This window comes from Galeopterus variegatus, unplaced genomic scaffold (assembly GCF_000696425.1).
Source record: "Galeopterus variegatus unplaced genomic scaffold, G_variegatus-3.0.2 Scaffold14607, whole genome shotgun sequence".
Taxonomy (NCBI): Eukaryota; Metazoa; Chordata; class Mammalia; order Dermoptera; family Cynocephalidae; genus Galeopterus; species Galeopterus variegatus.
The window spans coordinates 2,579-17,026 of NW_007740718.1; the positions used below are offsets into that span (position 1 = coordinate 2,579).

The window sequence follows — 14,448 nt, forward strand, 5'->3', positions numbered from 1 at the left end:
CTTTGTTATTTCACTGATGTTACCAGCTTCTATTATTAAACTATACTTAGCCATAACTCTACCTATAGTTCCTTTTCTGTAACTTTCTGGCCCAGAGAATAAATACTGAGAAAGAACCCCAGTTCAGGGTTATTTTTCCAAGGTGGAATGCCTCTCTCTTGAGGGATCCTGGAAAATTAACCCCTTTGGGGGGCTTCTCACTGACCCAGAAGAAATAGGCTTTGAGTAATCCTTTGCGTCTCCATCACCCAGGGGCAGGGAGGTGACAAAGAGAGTGCAACACAGGAAGGCTGAGGCAAAAGGAGAGAGGGCTGTCCTACCTGTGCCCTTTGATCTCGGCCACGTCAGTCATGCCTCCGACGCTGAAGCGGAAGTACTCGCGGTTCAGGGCACGGGCGATGGAGCGGGCGATGCTGGTTTTGCCCACGCCAGGGGGCCCATAGAAGCAGAGGATCTTGCCCTGGGTGGAGCCGCGGAGCTGGCTCACAGCGATGAACTCCTGTGGGCAGAGGGGGGCTCAGCGGCACTCGGGCTGGCTGCCCCCAAGATACCGGCTCCTGCACTCCAGAGGAAGGTGCCCTGGCCGGGGGAGCCGGGGCATGGAGCTCACCCCCTGCATGCTGCCTCTCAGACATCTGGGGCTGCGTGGAGGGACCGGGCTTGCCCCGGGGGGAGCTGTCATTTGCCACATGGAGGGACAACCTGTGGCAATGGGACGACTAGGTGCCAGAAGACTGTGGGTGCCCAGGAGCACCATGCCCATGTGGCACCCCCACACGTTGGATCACAGTGTGTTCTCCCTGACCCATGGCCCACCCACCCTCAGCCAGATGCCTCGGGCCTGGTTCTCTGCCCCCAGGCTCCCTGCTGCTCTGCCTGGTTTCTGTGGTCTCAAGTGCAATTTTGATCCCACCTGGTAAACCATAAGTCCCCAATGGCGCGGCAGGCTGGCCTGGGGTCACAGGCTGCTCCTACTGTCCTGAGCCACTCCAAAGCCAGCCCCTCCACCCCTCACCCCTTCCTTTTCCCCTGCTGGCCCCCACCAGCACCCCAGACCCACAAACTCACCTGGGGGCTGCTCTGAGTCATTGACCCACAGCACAGGGCAATCCTGGGCCCCAGGCCCACCAGCCATATGTAGATCCAGATTATTACAGACCCTGCCCCTCAGTCCCCACTCTGGGTGCACTGACCATGTGCCTGGTCGGTGGGGAGGGTTGGCGAGTTAGGACCTCAAGGTCCCCGTAGGGGCACAGTGGGCCTCACCAGGATGCGCTTCTTGACGTCCTCCATACCATAGTGGTCCTCCTCCAGCACCGCCCGGGCCCGGGCCAGGTCCAGGTTCTCATCACTGTACTTGCCCCAGGGGATGGATGTGAGCCAGTCCAGGTAATTGCGGGTGACGCTGCCACAGAACAGACGAGCACTGGTGAGCAGGACGCTCATACCGCCTGGGCTGTGAAACTCAAGCACTGGGCCCGCTAGGCCTCTGCATGGACGCTGTCAAGAGCAGCGCAACTTGGCAGGTGGGGTGGGACACTACTTTGAAAAGGCACCTTGGCAGGGACCACACCCCAAGATTCTCGCACCCAATATGAACACCCTGTGTCTTGGCAAAGCACCAGGCACAGTGAGGGGAGGGAATGGCCCAAGGTCAGGGTCTGATACTTGTCAGCAGAGCAGAGACCTGCTGACCTGCTTGTCCCGTGCTGTCCAGGGCTGAGCCAGCACCAACACAGAGGGGCCAGGCTTAGAAAAGAGGAGAAAACCAGACCCAGGGCATATTGGGAAACTGAGGTCAGGTGCACTGCCAAGGGAGCGACGATGCAAGTTGGGAGGGTACCCCAGACTGATCCAGGAGCTGGGAACTGGGCACCTGTGGACGGCAGCCATCACAGACCTGGAGCCAGTCAGCAGGGGCTGCTGGGGGAGAAGAAGGGGGACTTAGGGGACAAGGAAGCGGACCACCACAGAGGACACCAGATGGCCTGTTATCAGGCACTGGGGCGACTTGGGAATATGCTGCCACCAAGCTCACACTCTGGCATACAAGATGCACTGGAAGAGGCCAGCACGGCTGGATCTCACAGAGCCTGCGGGGTCACACAGTGGGTGGATTTTACTTTAGGGACACACAAAGTCCCTGCAGAAAGGACTTTAATGGGCAACAACACAACCAGATTCATGGCTGTAAAGTCACCTCAGACTGTTTTGCAGAGAATGTTCTAGGCTGGGGGCAGCTGGGGGCCTCACCTTGGTGAGATGTGGCACCAAGGGCGGTGGGCAGTGCCCAGGGAGGGGCCAACAGCCCCCCAGGCGACCACAGTGGGCTTGTCCCCAGCACCTAATGATAGAACCAGCCACGCAGACCCGCTCAGCTCCTGGGAGGCAGGGAGCTGTCTTGTTCTGCAAGATAAGGCCTGGCCCAAGCAGGCACTTCCACAAGCCCCGAGGGAAGCTGAAGTGCCTGTGGGGGGGAGAGAAAGACCCCCAAAATGTCTATGTCCTAATCCTCAGAACCCATGAATGTCACCTCGCACGGCAAAAGGGACTCTGCAGATGGGACTGAATTAAAGACTGAGATGTAAGACCACCTTGGATTACCCGGGGGCCCAGGGTCCTCATAAGAGGGAGCACAAGGGCCAGCGGCAGAGAGAGACTGGAGGACGGTGTGCTGCCGGGTTTGCAGACGGAGGAAGGGGCCACGTGCCAAGGGCTGTGGGCGCCTCCAGGAGCTGGGAAAGGAGGAAATGGGTCCTCCCCTGGAGCCCCAAGAGGAGCCAGCCCTGCTCACACTTAAAATGAGGACTTCTGCCCTCCAGAGCTGTAGGAGGACAGTGATGCTCTGAGGCATTAAACTTAACGGTACTCTATGGCAGCAACAACAGGAAGCTCATCCACTGCCCAAGGAAGAGAACTCACTTGGGCATCTTTGGAATGGAAGCCTTTGAAGGAAACCTGCGCCTCCCGGGGTCCTGGTGGAAAGAGGCTTCAGCGCCCCTCTGGACACTCTGACCCAAGGGAGGGTCCTGGCCCAGTAGCTAGAAGAAAGAAACTCAGGGCTAGGTGTTCCAGTTCCCCTCAAGTTTCCTTCTACGGCTATCCCAGGGCCTGGCCAGACCTGCTGCTGGGCCCCAGGGACCTGCCCTGCCTAGAGTTGTCCAGGAAATGGTCAGATCGTTTCTTTCAGGGCTGGTGTCCAGCAGGCTGGATGTAGGTACAGACAAAAGAATCCCACAGGGACATGAGCCCCTCAGCCCAAGCCCCAGGGCAGCCATCTGACTCACAGCCAGCATGCATGGGGAAATGACCACTAGGAAGGCCAGGGCTGCAGGAAGACACGGTCGTTTCCTGGCTGACTCTCAAAGCAGCAAGGCCAGGGAGACAGACGCAAGGAGTGTCGTTGGGGTGATGGCTCTTGAGTCTCCTGGTTAGAGCATTGGCTTAGAGCCAGGCGTCCCTGGGCTCAGATCCCTCTCACCATCTACCAGCTCAGAAGCTCTAGTCACTGGCCCAAAGACTCAATTTAGTGTGTGTAAAATGGAGGTGACAACAGCACGTTCTGCCCAGGGGTGACTTAGCTGATACACACCAATCACCTGCCACAACAAGAATGTGCTGCACGGACCCCACCCAGGCCCCTGGCTTGCCCAGGGCTGGGGAACAGAAGGGGTCCCCTGTGAGGGCTGGCCCGCATCCACAGGGGCCCCACGCAGTGCTCACTTGAACTCTGAGGAGTGGTTGTCCAGCAGGCCCAGCTTGCTCAGCTCCTCGTCAACGACCTCCATGACGTGCTTGGGGACCACCAGCTCCTTCAGCCGCTCCCGGAACTTCTCCTCGATGGCGTCCTTATCCTCCTTCTCCAGGCCCAGCTCCTTCTTGATGATCTTCAGCTGCTCTTGCAGGAGGTACTTGCGGTGGGTCTGTTTGATTTTCTCCTCCACCTGACAGGGCCAAGAAGCCACTGCTCAGCCCAGGGTGTCCAAGCCTCAGCTTCCCCAGGACTCAGAAAAGAAACCCAGGGCACAAAGCCTCCAATTCCTTCCTTCTTTTTTTTTTTCCCCGACAGCTGGCCAGTAAAGGGATCCGAACCCTTGACCTTGGTGTTATCAGCACCATGCTCTAACCAACTGAGCTAACCGGCCAGCTCCAACACTGATTCCCACGGGGAGGAAGTTATTTCCTTTTCAGTCCCAATTATGACAAGAGAAAGGCTCAACTTGATGCTAGCACATCCCCAACACTTCTCTAACAGGCGCCGACCTTTGAATAGAAGAGACAGCATGACGCAGGCTCAGGGCCCAGTACTACCAACGGATCGGCCTAAACTGCCCCCTGTTGTGTTCTGTCACATGTGTTTGGAGAGCTGCCTTTTACTGATAACCCACTGTTCTAGGTTTCCCAATTAAAGATGGGATGTGAATTTCTCCTGAAATACAACTAAGTGAAAGAAGCGAGTCAAATCTGAAAAAACGGCACTGCTGCTAAGTAACTGGCAATGCAGGCAGGTCACAGATTTGCCCAAAATCAAGAAGGTGGCCTCAAGTGGTGGAGTGACTGGTTTCTAATTTCCAGCACCGTCCCCAGGATCACCAAGGCAGAGAAATCCTCTCCCTTGACACAGGACAGCCTTGAGACCTGTCCACTCTGGGCTCATCGCACTGGGTCCAGTGTGACGTTTCCTCCATTTAACACAGAGTCTCACAGCTCAGATACCAGCAACTGACTGCACAGTGCCCTCGAGGTGGACACATCTGGACTTGCTGTAGCAGGCTCCTGCTGACGCCATCTCTCCAGGGAGCCCATCCCGAGAGTGGCTGTGCCGCCCGCCCCGCTTACCTCCCGCCCCAGGCGCTGCTGCAGCTTGCTCAGCTCAAACTCCTTCTTCAGGAGGGACAAGGACTTATACAGTCGCTTGGGGATCTGCCGGGAGAGGGAGAACGTGAGAGGATGGTCAGAAGTCAGCATCTGTCTGTGCAGGGGTGAGGGTGTTGGGGAGATGGGTACCCCAAGAGCTGCTCCTGGGAGCAGCCTGGCCACACCTCACCAAGCAAGAGAGGCATGCCCCCTCCAACCCAACAAGGCCAGTTCTGGAAACACATTCTACAGATAAGCTTCCATAGGCCCACAAGCTGTGCGGGCAAGGACATTCCCAGAAATGCTGTTCACAACAGCAAGAGATGAGCGGATACCCAACCCAAAGGACCTGACTCAACAAACGATGGGCACCACCCAGGGGAACGCTATGAAGCCACTAAAAAGAACACGGGAGATAGATGTGAAATTATCTAGAGTCAAGGACAAGCGGCCAGGCTGCATGGCTGCAGGACCAGCACAACACGGGCACGGATGGGGCACGGGCGGGGAGGGTGGGCCCAACTCACACTGGTCTCCTCCAGGACGTCCTGCAGCTCGTGGGACTCGGCTCCGGTCAGGGCGGCGCCCATGTCACTCAGGTAGATGGGGTTATCCACCACCCTCTGGCCAGCCTGCATCATCTGCAGCACCGACTCTCTGCAAGGGACAGAGGGACCCAGGCCTTAGCATCCTATTCCCTAGTAGCTCTGGGCAAGCCAGCTCTGCTACCCAAGCCTCATCAAGTTCAGGGCTAACAGGGTCTTCCAATCTTGGAGTCTAGAGATTCACACCCCCATCCCAAGACGCCATCCCTTGCCAGCAGATGAGTTACCCTACCCCTCAGCCTTCATGAGATTACCTCCCTCCTCCCGCAGCTGAGGACCACAAAAGCTTCTGGCCAAATCCAGGCACTTACTAGCAGGAAGAGAGCAAAAAATCTGGGCCTGGTCAGCCAGGCCTGGGGCCTTCTATTCAGCCCTCACCCTCAGGGGGAAGCGGCTCCTCCTGCACAGGGCTGTCCCTGGACCACAAATCCTTTCCCACCCACCCCCTCACCCCCGCCAGGTTTCCTGTCAGGATGAAAGCTGAAGAGAACTGCCTGCCGACTCCACTGCAGAAAGAACCATAGACAGGCCTAGCCTGCCCCTGGGGCCACCAGCTGTGCACTGGGGAGACCCACCTGTAGAGAGGGTTCAGGGCGATGATGTCCCGGATGGTTTTCACGATCTCGGCGGTCAGGGCCTGGCAAGTGGGAAGCCACAGTGGGTCACTGGGGCTTGACCATGCCCCAGCCTGTGGGGGGTATGGCCCCGGGAGCCCCTCCCACCTGGCCCTGGCCAAGGACAGCTTTGGAGACCAAGGAGTGGAGCCCAAATGCACCAGTCACAGGGACACAGGACCAAGAGAGTAAAAACTAGAACCAAAGCCTGTCTCCTTAGACCACTCTGAGCCTTGTCCTTAGAACAAAACTTTTTTTTTTTTAAAGATGGCCAGTGGGCCGGCCCGTGGCTCACTCGGGAGAGTGCGGTGCTGATAACACCAAGGCCCCGGGTTCGGATCCCATATGCAGATGGCCGGTTCGCTCACTGGGTGAGCGTGGTGCTGACAACACCAAGTCAAGGGTTAAGATCCCCTTACCGGTCATCTTTAAAAAAATAAAATAAAATAAATAAAAAAATAAAGATGGCCAGTAAGGGGATCTCAACCCCGACTCGGTGTTGTCAGCACCACACTCTCCCAAGTGAGCCACGGGTTGGCCCTAGAACAAAACATTTTAAGGACAAAAGTGGTGAGCTTCTGATTCCCTTATTTTAAGCACCATGCTCATAACCAACACCCCCTTCTCAACCTCAGCAATAAACTGCCCAGCCTATGAATTTTCCACTGTCCAGGGTGTGCCTGCATGTCACCAGGGCTTGCAGCCTGCCACCTTCTGGAACCTGGCACCAGGCTCTCTGTACAGACAGTGGGGCCCTCTCTGCCATAGGCGCTGCCAAGGCCTGTCTTCCTTCTTGCCTCCTCTCCGGGCCACAGTGAGGCTGGTGATACTCCCGGCAGACCACCAGACACAGCCATTTGTTTTCAAAGGACCACCAGCAGCCGCCACAGCCAAATGTGAAAACCTCATCACCTGGTCTCTAGCCGTGGGGTTTGACCCCGAATTGTCTGAGCTAACCTACAAAGGTTAGAAGGAACCAGAACAGGCCAGCCAGGAGTCCGCAGCACACATACTCCAGCAGCGAGCACCCTGTCGCTCAGAGGTCCTCCTAGTCCTTCTAATCACAGTGCTGATGAGTTTAGTTGTTCATCTTTCTTCTGCTATGAAAGCCTCAAAGAACCTCTAACACTGGGCTGCCCAATACAGCACAGATACTGGTAGGTATTTAAATTTTTATTTTGGGGGGCAGCTGGCCAGTACAGGGATCGAACGCTGGACCTTGGTGTGCTATTTCAATTTAAATGTGTTAAAATTAAATAAAATTTTACATCCCGTTTCTCAGTCGCACCAGTTGTTATTTCAAGTGCTCAGCAGACACCAGAGACTAATGGTGCAGAATTACAGAATGTCCCCATCCGGGTGCTGATTGCAAGGGTCCCATGCAGCTTGTGGTGACCAGGACTGCTCGCCCAGCCAGTGGCCAACGCAGCCAAGCCCCTTGCAGCGCCAATGGCAGACATCACCAATTGATTCTGGTACTTGTTCCCACCAAGCTCAGCAGCAGCCCCAGAATCCTCAACACAGGGCCACAGCCAACGGCAACCAATCAAAGATCAGACCATAGTTATTGGCTCTGCCTGGCCTGTGTCCCCTCCTCAGGGAGGAGGCCAACACTGGGCACACACATAAGGAGCCAATACATTCCAGGCCTTCAATTATCTTTGCTAATCATTCCTACCCACAAGAAAGCAGGCAGGCCACTGCCACCAGAGCCTGCCTACCTCCATCTCAAAAGCTGGCTCAATATGCCACAAGGAAGGCAGGACAGCCTAGGTTTGGGGGTCAGGTTGCCAAAGGCTGTTTCTTTCTTGCCTTGTAGCTATGGGTCTCCTGCTCCCCTCTGCCACCTCCCAGGCTTGATGGGAAGGAGCTGGGATGGAATGTGCTTTGGCAACAGCTGGAGGCCTCTGCACAGTGCACAGAGGCTGGGGCTGGACCTGGGTTCAAATCCTGCCTCCTACCCGAGCAGCTACAGGCCCCAGAGTATTTCCTTTGCCCGTTTCAACGCAGTTCTCCCCAGGACTTTTGGGAGAAAATGCACGCTATTCATTCCACAAGAATCTGAGTTTTAGAAATGCCAAACCCTTCCTGAGTGTGAGGCTCAAGGTCACAGGTGACTGTCCTTTGGGAGCCCCAAGAACATGACAAGCATGTTGACCTACTTTCACCTCCTCTGTGACCTGGAAGTCTTCGTGGACAACGTTCTCCACTTCCACCATGAGCACCTGGGTGGGGGCTGCGGCGGGCTCCATCACCATCTCCATCTGGCGTCTGGCACGCAGTTCGTCCTCCGCCTCCTTCTTGCCCCGCTTCGGCTTCCTCCGTGCCTTCTCTTTATTCTCAGTTTCTGGCTCCTCTGGCTCCACCTCTAGCTGTCTGTTGATGTGAACCCTGAAGATGGGAGCAAGGCAGGGGTGAAGCCACTAAGGCTGGAAAGTGCCCTGCCACTGGCCAAGGCCTCTCAGGGGCCTCTCAACTGAGCAGTGCAGGAAGTACAGGAGCCACTGGGGCAGGGTGGCTACTGGGTCCTCGAGCAGGAGACTGAGCTGCTTTCTCCAAGCCCTGCAACCAGGTAGGTTCGTGCAATCCCCATGTCCCATGCCAACGCCCCACTGTCCTCCACAATTGTTCCAAGTGTCACGGATAAGCCGCGGTACTGAGCTCCAGGGCCTCCTATCACAAGCTATGTCACAAGCTCGGCCGAGCTCCAGCCATCTCTGGAGCTCTGCTGGCCCCACCCCCCATCTCGAACTTATCACAAAGTGGCTCTATCCCATTTTTCACTTCCGGTCTCAATATGAAGGATGCCTTCTCCAAGAGGCCCTCCCTGACCACCACATGGAGGTGGCCCCGCCTACCTAAACATCTATCACACTGACCACCCCCACCCATATTCAGCTGCAACCTCACTGCTTCCATCTTGGGTCCTCCCCCTTTGGGGCAGTGGGCTCCATAAGGCAGCCCGTTTCTCTGTACCAGTGCCTGGCAGACACCAGAACCTCTGTTAGATTTTGAATGACAACAGGCCATCCCACTTCTTAGTTCTCTCCTCTGCCACCCAGGATGATGACTCGGTGCCTGGCTGACATGGGCACCTGACCATCCATGAGACAGGCAGAGAGGAGGAGGCTGGGACTGGGTAGGTCCCGGGCAGACCTAGCCTCAGGAGTCAGCAGGCCTTGTTCTGTAAGGCACCTTGTGGGTCAGCAGGACAGCTAGTGAATGCTTAGTAGCTGCCCCTGTCTTTTTTGATTGCATCTTATTATGCTCCCTCTGACTGGTAGATCCGTCCAGGAGATGAAGGAGGGGGCCTTGTCCCCACAAGAGACCCCAGTGTGAGCAGATAAAGAAGGGCCTGTAGGCTCAGAGCAGCAGGAACGCCACCAGGACTTTTCACAGAATCAACGCCTGGCACAGGCCATTTCCCAAGTGTGCCTGGAAGCACTGCCCGGCTGATACAAGAAAAAGGCCCTGTGAGAACAAAGGAGGGAGGACTCTAGACTCAACAAACTCCAGGGAGCATCTCCCACGAGGGGCTTTCCAGAACCTTTGCCACGTTAAGGACTTGTGAACCTGAAATGTTTCCTGCGTGTATGTGACCACAGGACTATCTGAGGAGCATTTTGGAGGACCCAATGTTCCTTGGAACATACCTAGAAAGCTGTTAGCTGATCCAGTAAGAGCTTCAACCCTAAGCTGGTCCTGTAGACTTTTCTTATATACATAGTTATTTTTGGTGGCTGGCATAATTATGACCCAATTCTTTTTTTTACCTTTTCATCTGGTCATTACAGAGATCTAAACCCTTGACCTTGGTGTTACAAGGTGGCGCTCTAACCAACTGAGCCAACTGACCAGCCCTGACTTCTCTTAATTTATAGTAACAGCACAAGGGGTTAAACTGGGCTTACAAACGTTGCACATGGCCCTTCCGCAGGATGGAGGTAGAAACTGCGCAGACTGACAAGTAAATATACCTGCTTGAGGGAGAAACCAAACACTGCTAGGCTGTATATACAGCATGATCTGCTGGAAGATGCAGATACAGGCATGTGGAGGGAAACCACAGCCAACTGGTGACAGCGCACACCCAGAGATGGGACTGGAGGCAACCCGCTACTTTCTGAGAAGGGAGGGACCCATATGTGATGCGTCTCTTTCCCGTCCCTGGCTCTGGCCTCACTGCTGGTGACACAGCTGCTGACAGAGGTCACTGCTGGCACCTAGGGCTCTCTTCCCACCTGGCCTCACAAGCCCTGCCCCCACATACCAGTGCCCCACAGTAGCTGGCCCACACACCTTCTGTGTCCCATGATGATCATGCGCAACTTGTCCCCTAGGTCCTGCATCTCGTGGATTTGGGCAAACGTCCCCGTGTGGTAGATCTCATCCAGGCTCTCGACCACATCGGACTCGTTGCTAGGGGAGAGGAACACACATGCACTGATACTCAGTGGGATGTCTCAGCTGGGAGGGAAGAGGGAGAGAAAAGAAATGCCCCTACCGGCTACTACTGAAAACTGAGCTTCCACAGGTGCTCCAGAGCCTAGCAGAGCCAGGTCACGGCTGTTGCCAGCGGGGACAGCACACAGGAGGACACTCCTTGCTAGGAGGGCACTCCTTGCTAAGTCAGCCATGAGGCTGGGGCCCAGATGGGACTTTGATTCTCTTCACTCTCCTATGACAGAGCCTGCTTAGGACCCATGCACCTTCCAACTTGGAAATGGCATTAATTTCCACCTGGAGTCACGATTTCCGCCCGACTTGCTCTACTTTGAAGTAGCCTCACAGGTGCATTTTAACACTAAGGGTGCTCGAGGTTAATGTTCCCCCATCTTCACCATGCGTGAAGTTTAGTGCCGTGAGCTACCAGCCAATTCCTCAACCCAGACTAACACGGTAGTCCAGTCTTCCTGGCTCTTGGCCTAGTCCCCTGGACGAGGTTCCTTTGTTTCTTTTAGGTCAAGGGTCAAAGGTCCAAATTAATCTACAAAGTGGGATTTGTGGCAACTTCAACAAAGGAATGAAGGAAAAATGACACTTACTTGTCATCCCTCTTTAGAAAGACGCCGACATAAGGCTGGGCAAGACGGACTTTCCTTCTTAGCAGCTCAACCAACTTCTTATTTTTAACCTAGCATGACAATGACCCCAAAGTGAAATGCAGGCTAGGTTTGCTAGCTGACATTCTGACAGCAGCTCTACTGTTTCCTAGATTATTCTCTGGGGACATGCTAACCTGATCCAGGACACTAATCAACATGGTCCAAGAACCCCTGAACCAAAAAAAAAAGGACAGGGTGGCAGTGGAAAATAAGTGAAGCAGCATTAACAACAGCAAGCCTTAGCTCTTTCCTACTGCCTAAAGAAAATTCAAAGCAAACAGCCAGAACCAAGAAATTGATTTAACATTCAGTTTCACAAACTGTTTCAGTGGCAAAATGTCTTGGTATGAAAATCAAAACCATTCTGCTTTTATTCATTTTATTTTTTTGTGGCTGGCCAGTATGGGGATCTGAACCCTTGACCCTGGTGTTATAAGGCTGTGCTATACCCAAATGAGCTAACTGGCCAGCACCATTCTGCTTTTATTACTGTCAGGACAACACTAAAGATGCATAATTCAAACCCCACAGACTGATAATTCCCTCTACTTTTCATTAAAACTATTTCCTGATCATATCCATACGCTATTCACTGATGATCAAAACCTCCAGGATCTCAGCACATTCTCAACGTCATTTCAATGGCACGTTCTGGGCTCATAATGTCTTCTAGGAAACATCTGATGAAGCAAGGAGCACAGATGTCCTCAGGCTCACCTGATTTCTTTCTAGCCTGTGTTAGTTCCCAGGCCAGACCTTGATTAAACTTAATGGCCCTCAAATTTTGGCAGGCATCACAATTACCTGGAGGACTTGCCTCACCCTTGGAGGTTCTGATTCAGGAAGTCTGGGGTGGGGCCTGGGAATGTGCATTTCAAACAAGCTCCCAGGTGATGCTGATGCTGCTGGTCCAGGGACCACACTTTGAGACAGTGTTTTCACTCACTCCCTAACAGGGGATCTTAACTTGTGGGCTGGAAATTCCTGACACTACGGAAGTACTTTTTCTGGGAAGAAAGTCTGTGACATCCAACAGGACCGTACATGACTCACCAAAAATGAAGAGCCTTTGTTCTACACTCAGAGGCCACTAAGCTACTAGAGCAGATTAGCCACACAATCAGTGTTAACCAGAAAATCAAGAGTAAACAGAGCTTTGCTAACTAGGTCAGAAACAGAGTCCCAAAGAAGGTGCCCCCCAATTTTTCCTCTGCCAAAAGCTGACTGCTGTATCCTCAGCACCTGTCTCTCCCCTGCCCCCGCCCCCATCACTTTTTGCTACACAAAGTAACACCAACAGAAATACAGTGAGTACCAAATGCTATCTACAGCGACTCATTTAACCCTCTGGCCAGCTACAGGTGGGCAGACAGAACTCTCGGAAGAATCACCTCTGCTCAGGTGCTGGGAGCAAGGGACATCTGTCACTTTGCAGGGCTCAGAGAACCAGACCTGGTGAAAAGTCCTGGCCCTAGGAGCCAGGGAGAGTAAAAAGGACTGCTGGGGGTGGGGTCAAGGATGGGAAAAAGCCTCCAGGGCAAGGTTATGAAATGTCTGAAGCGCACCAAGTTGTTACTGAAGCATACTAAGCACCAGGCAGGATTCTAAATTCTTTAGACATATGACTATATTTAACTCCCACCACAGCTCTGAGAAAAAAGGTACTACTATTATGTCCATTGCACACATGAGAAAATGGAGGTCCAGAGGAATAACTTACTGAAGGTTATGAAGATAGGGGTAGTGGAGTCAGAATATGACTCCACAGAGTCTGGATCTGGGGCCTGCACTAGTAACCACTACTCAACATCAAAGAAGGGCCACAGAAGGGTAGTTCAGACACACACAATCAGCAGTTTGGGAGAAGAGGTGGAGAAGGGCTCTGTCTGTCCCCTCCGTACTATCCTTTTCCCTTTCAAGGGATCCTTGAGATTTATCTAGCAGAGTCTGGAGTGTTAGAGGAGAGGCTGGAGGGTGAACACAGAGGCTGACTCACTGTATGACCTTGCTTAGACAGTTAACAGATAAACTTTGTCCTCCATGGACGCCAGTTTCCACATCGGTTTGAAGAAAACAAAGAAGAGGGGGTGGGGATAGCATTTGGGTCCTTCCTACTTCTAAAAGTTCAAGTTTCTTGCACTAATTGCTTTCTTTCTATTACATCACCCTCATCCCCATTCCTCCCAACCCCCAAGACTCTTGGTCTGAAAAGATCTTATTTGTTTAGTGTCTCTTCCACCAGAACATACGTTCCAGGGCTGGCCCGTGGCTCACTTGGGAGAGTGTGGTGCTGATAACACCAAGGCCAGGGGGTTGGATCCCTATATAGGGATGGCCGGTTGGCTCACTGGGTGAGCGTGGTGCTGACAACACCAAGTCAAGGGTTAAGATCCCCTTACCGGTCATCTTTAAGAAAAAAAAGAACATACGTTCCTTAGGCCAGGGACTGTGTCTGACCAGTTCACTACTGTATTCTCAGAGTCTGCTACATGGTAGGAGGTCAAGAGCACGCTGCTGAATGAATAAATGATGTCCTCCTTCCTCCTAAGCCTCTTGTACCATCCCTTACTCTATTATTCCCGGTGGTAATTATTGCCTTCTAACAATATAACTTAGTTATTAATCTTGTTTATTGCCTCTCATTCTACTAGAATGTAAGCTCCAAAAGCAGAAATTTTTGTCAGTCTTGTTCACTGTCATATCCCCAGCATCTAGAACCGCATCTGGTACATAGTAAGCAGTCAAGAAATACTTGTTAAAGGAATGAATCTTGATCTCAAAGGGGCTCGCAACCAGAGGGCAGAGTTGCAAAACATTTACCAAGTAAGCAGAAAAATAACGGAGTCGCAGTACTGCTCTGGTTCCTCCAGCCCAGGACTTCTATGACCGGGACTTTAAGCGGGAGGAATTTGGCTCATGGTCACCAAGCTGGTGTTAAGTAGACAAGGATTGGAACACCGGCCCTTGAGAAACTTCGTGTCTGAAAAAGTTGCGAGGCACGAGGGCGCTAAGTGATCCCTCGGTCCAACCCGCTGCTTGCAAAGGTGGGGAAACTGAGGTAGAGGTGGGGACTCTCATTACCTCAATAATCTTGATAAAACGCGGGAACACCGGGTTGCGGGTAATGGCGATGAGCGGCAGGTGCGGGAACACGTCCGGGATCGTCATGGGCGTGAGAGCCGTTATCACCGGACCTTCCCCGCTGCCCGCGCTGCCCCCGGTGCCCCCTTCCTCCGCGCCACCCTCGGAGGCGTCCTCGCCGCCCGA

The 14,448-nt window shown here is 53.6% G+C and overlaps 1 protein-coding gene and 1 non-coding gene across 2 annotated transcripts; both read right to left on the reverse strand.

The window, feature by feature from the left end:
- Nucleotides 1-316: 316 nt before the first annotated feature.
- On the reverse strand, nucleotides 317-14,442 carry LOC103582010 (lon protease homolog, mitochondrial-like). The gene is made up of 10 exons (XM_008563702.1): nucleotides 14,263-14,442; nucleotides 11,122-11,210; nucleotides 10,376-10,495; nucleotides 8,239-8,467; nucleotides 6,038-6,099; nucleotides 5,385-5,514; nucleotides 4,840-4,923; nucleotides 3,724-3,944; nucleotides 1,267-1,405; nucleotides 317-499 (listed from the first exon to the last, which is right to left on the reverse strand). Exons 1-10 carry the CDS (start codon nucleotides 14,347-14,349, stop codon nucleotides 317-319), a joined length of 1,344 nt encoding a protein of 447 aa, XP_008561924.1. The 5' UTR covers nucleotides 14,350-14,442.
- Nucleotides 4,071-4,145, reverse strand: TRNAI-GAU. The gene has a single exon. It is a non-coding gene; the product is annotated as a tRNA-Ile (tRNA).
- Nucleotides 14,443-14,448: the final 6 nt, after the last annotated feature.

What these genes read in the sequence shown, in the direction of transcription:
- LOC103582010 (XM_008563702.1), bottom strand. Translation starts at nt 14,349, where the DNA reads ATGACGATCCCGGACGTGTTCCCGCACCTGCCGCTCATCGCCATTACC. An exon ending in ATCATCATGGGACACAGAAG is followed by an intron (nt 8,468 to 10,375) that starts GTGTGTGGGCCA and finishes TCCCATCTTCAG; the next exon opens with GGTTCACATCAACAGACAGC. An exon ending in ACGTCAAGAAGCGCATCCTG is followed by an intron (nt 500 to 1,266) that starts GTGAGGCCCACT and finishes CTCTGCCCACAG; the next exon opens with GAGTTCATCGCTGTGAGCCA.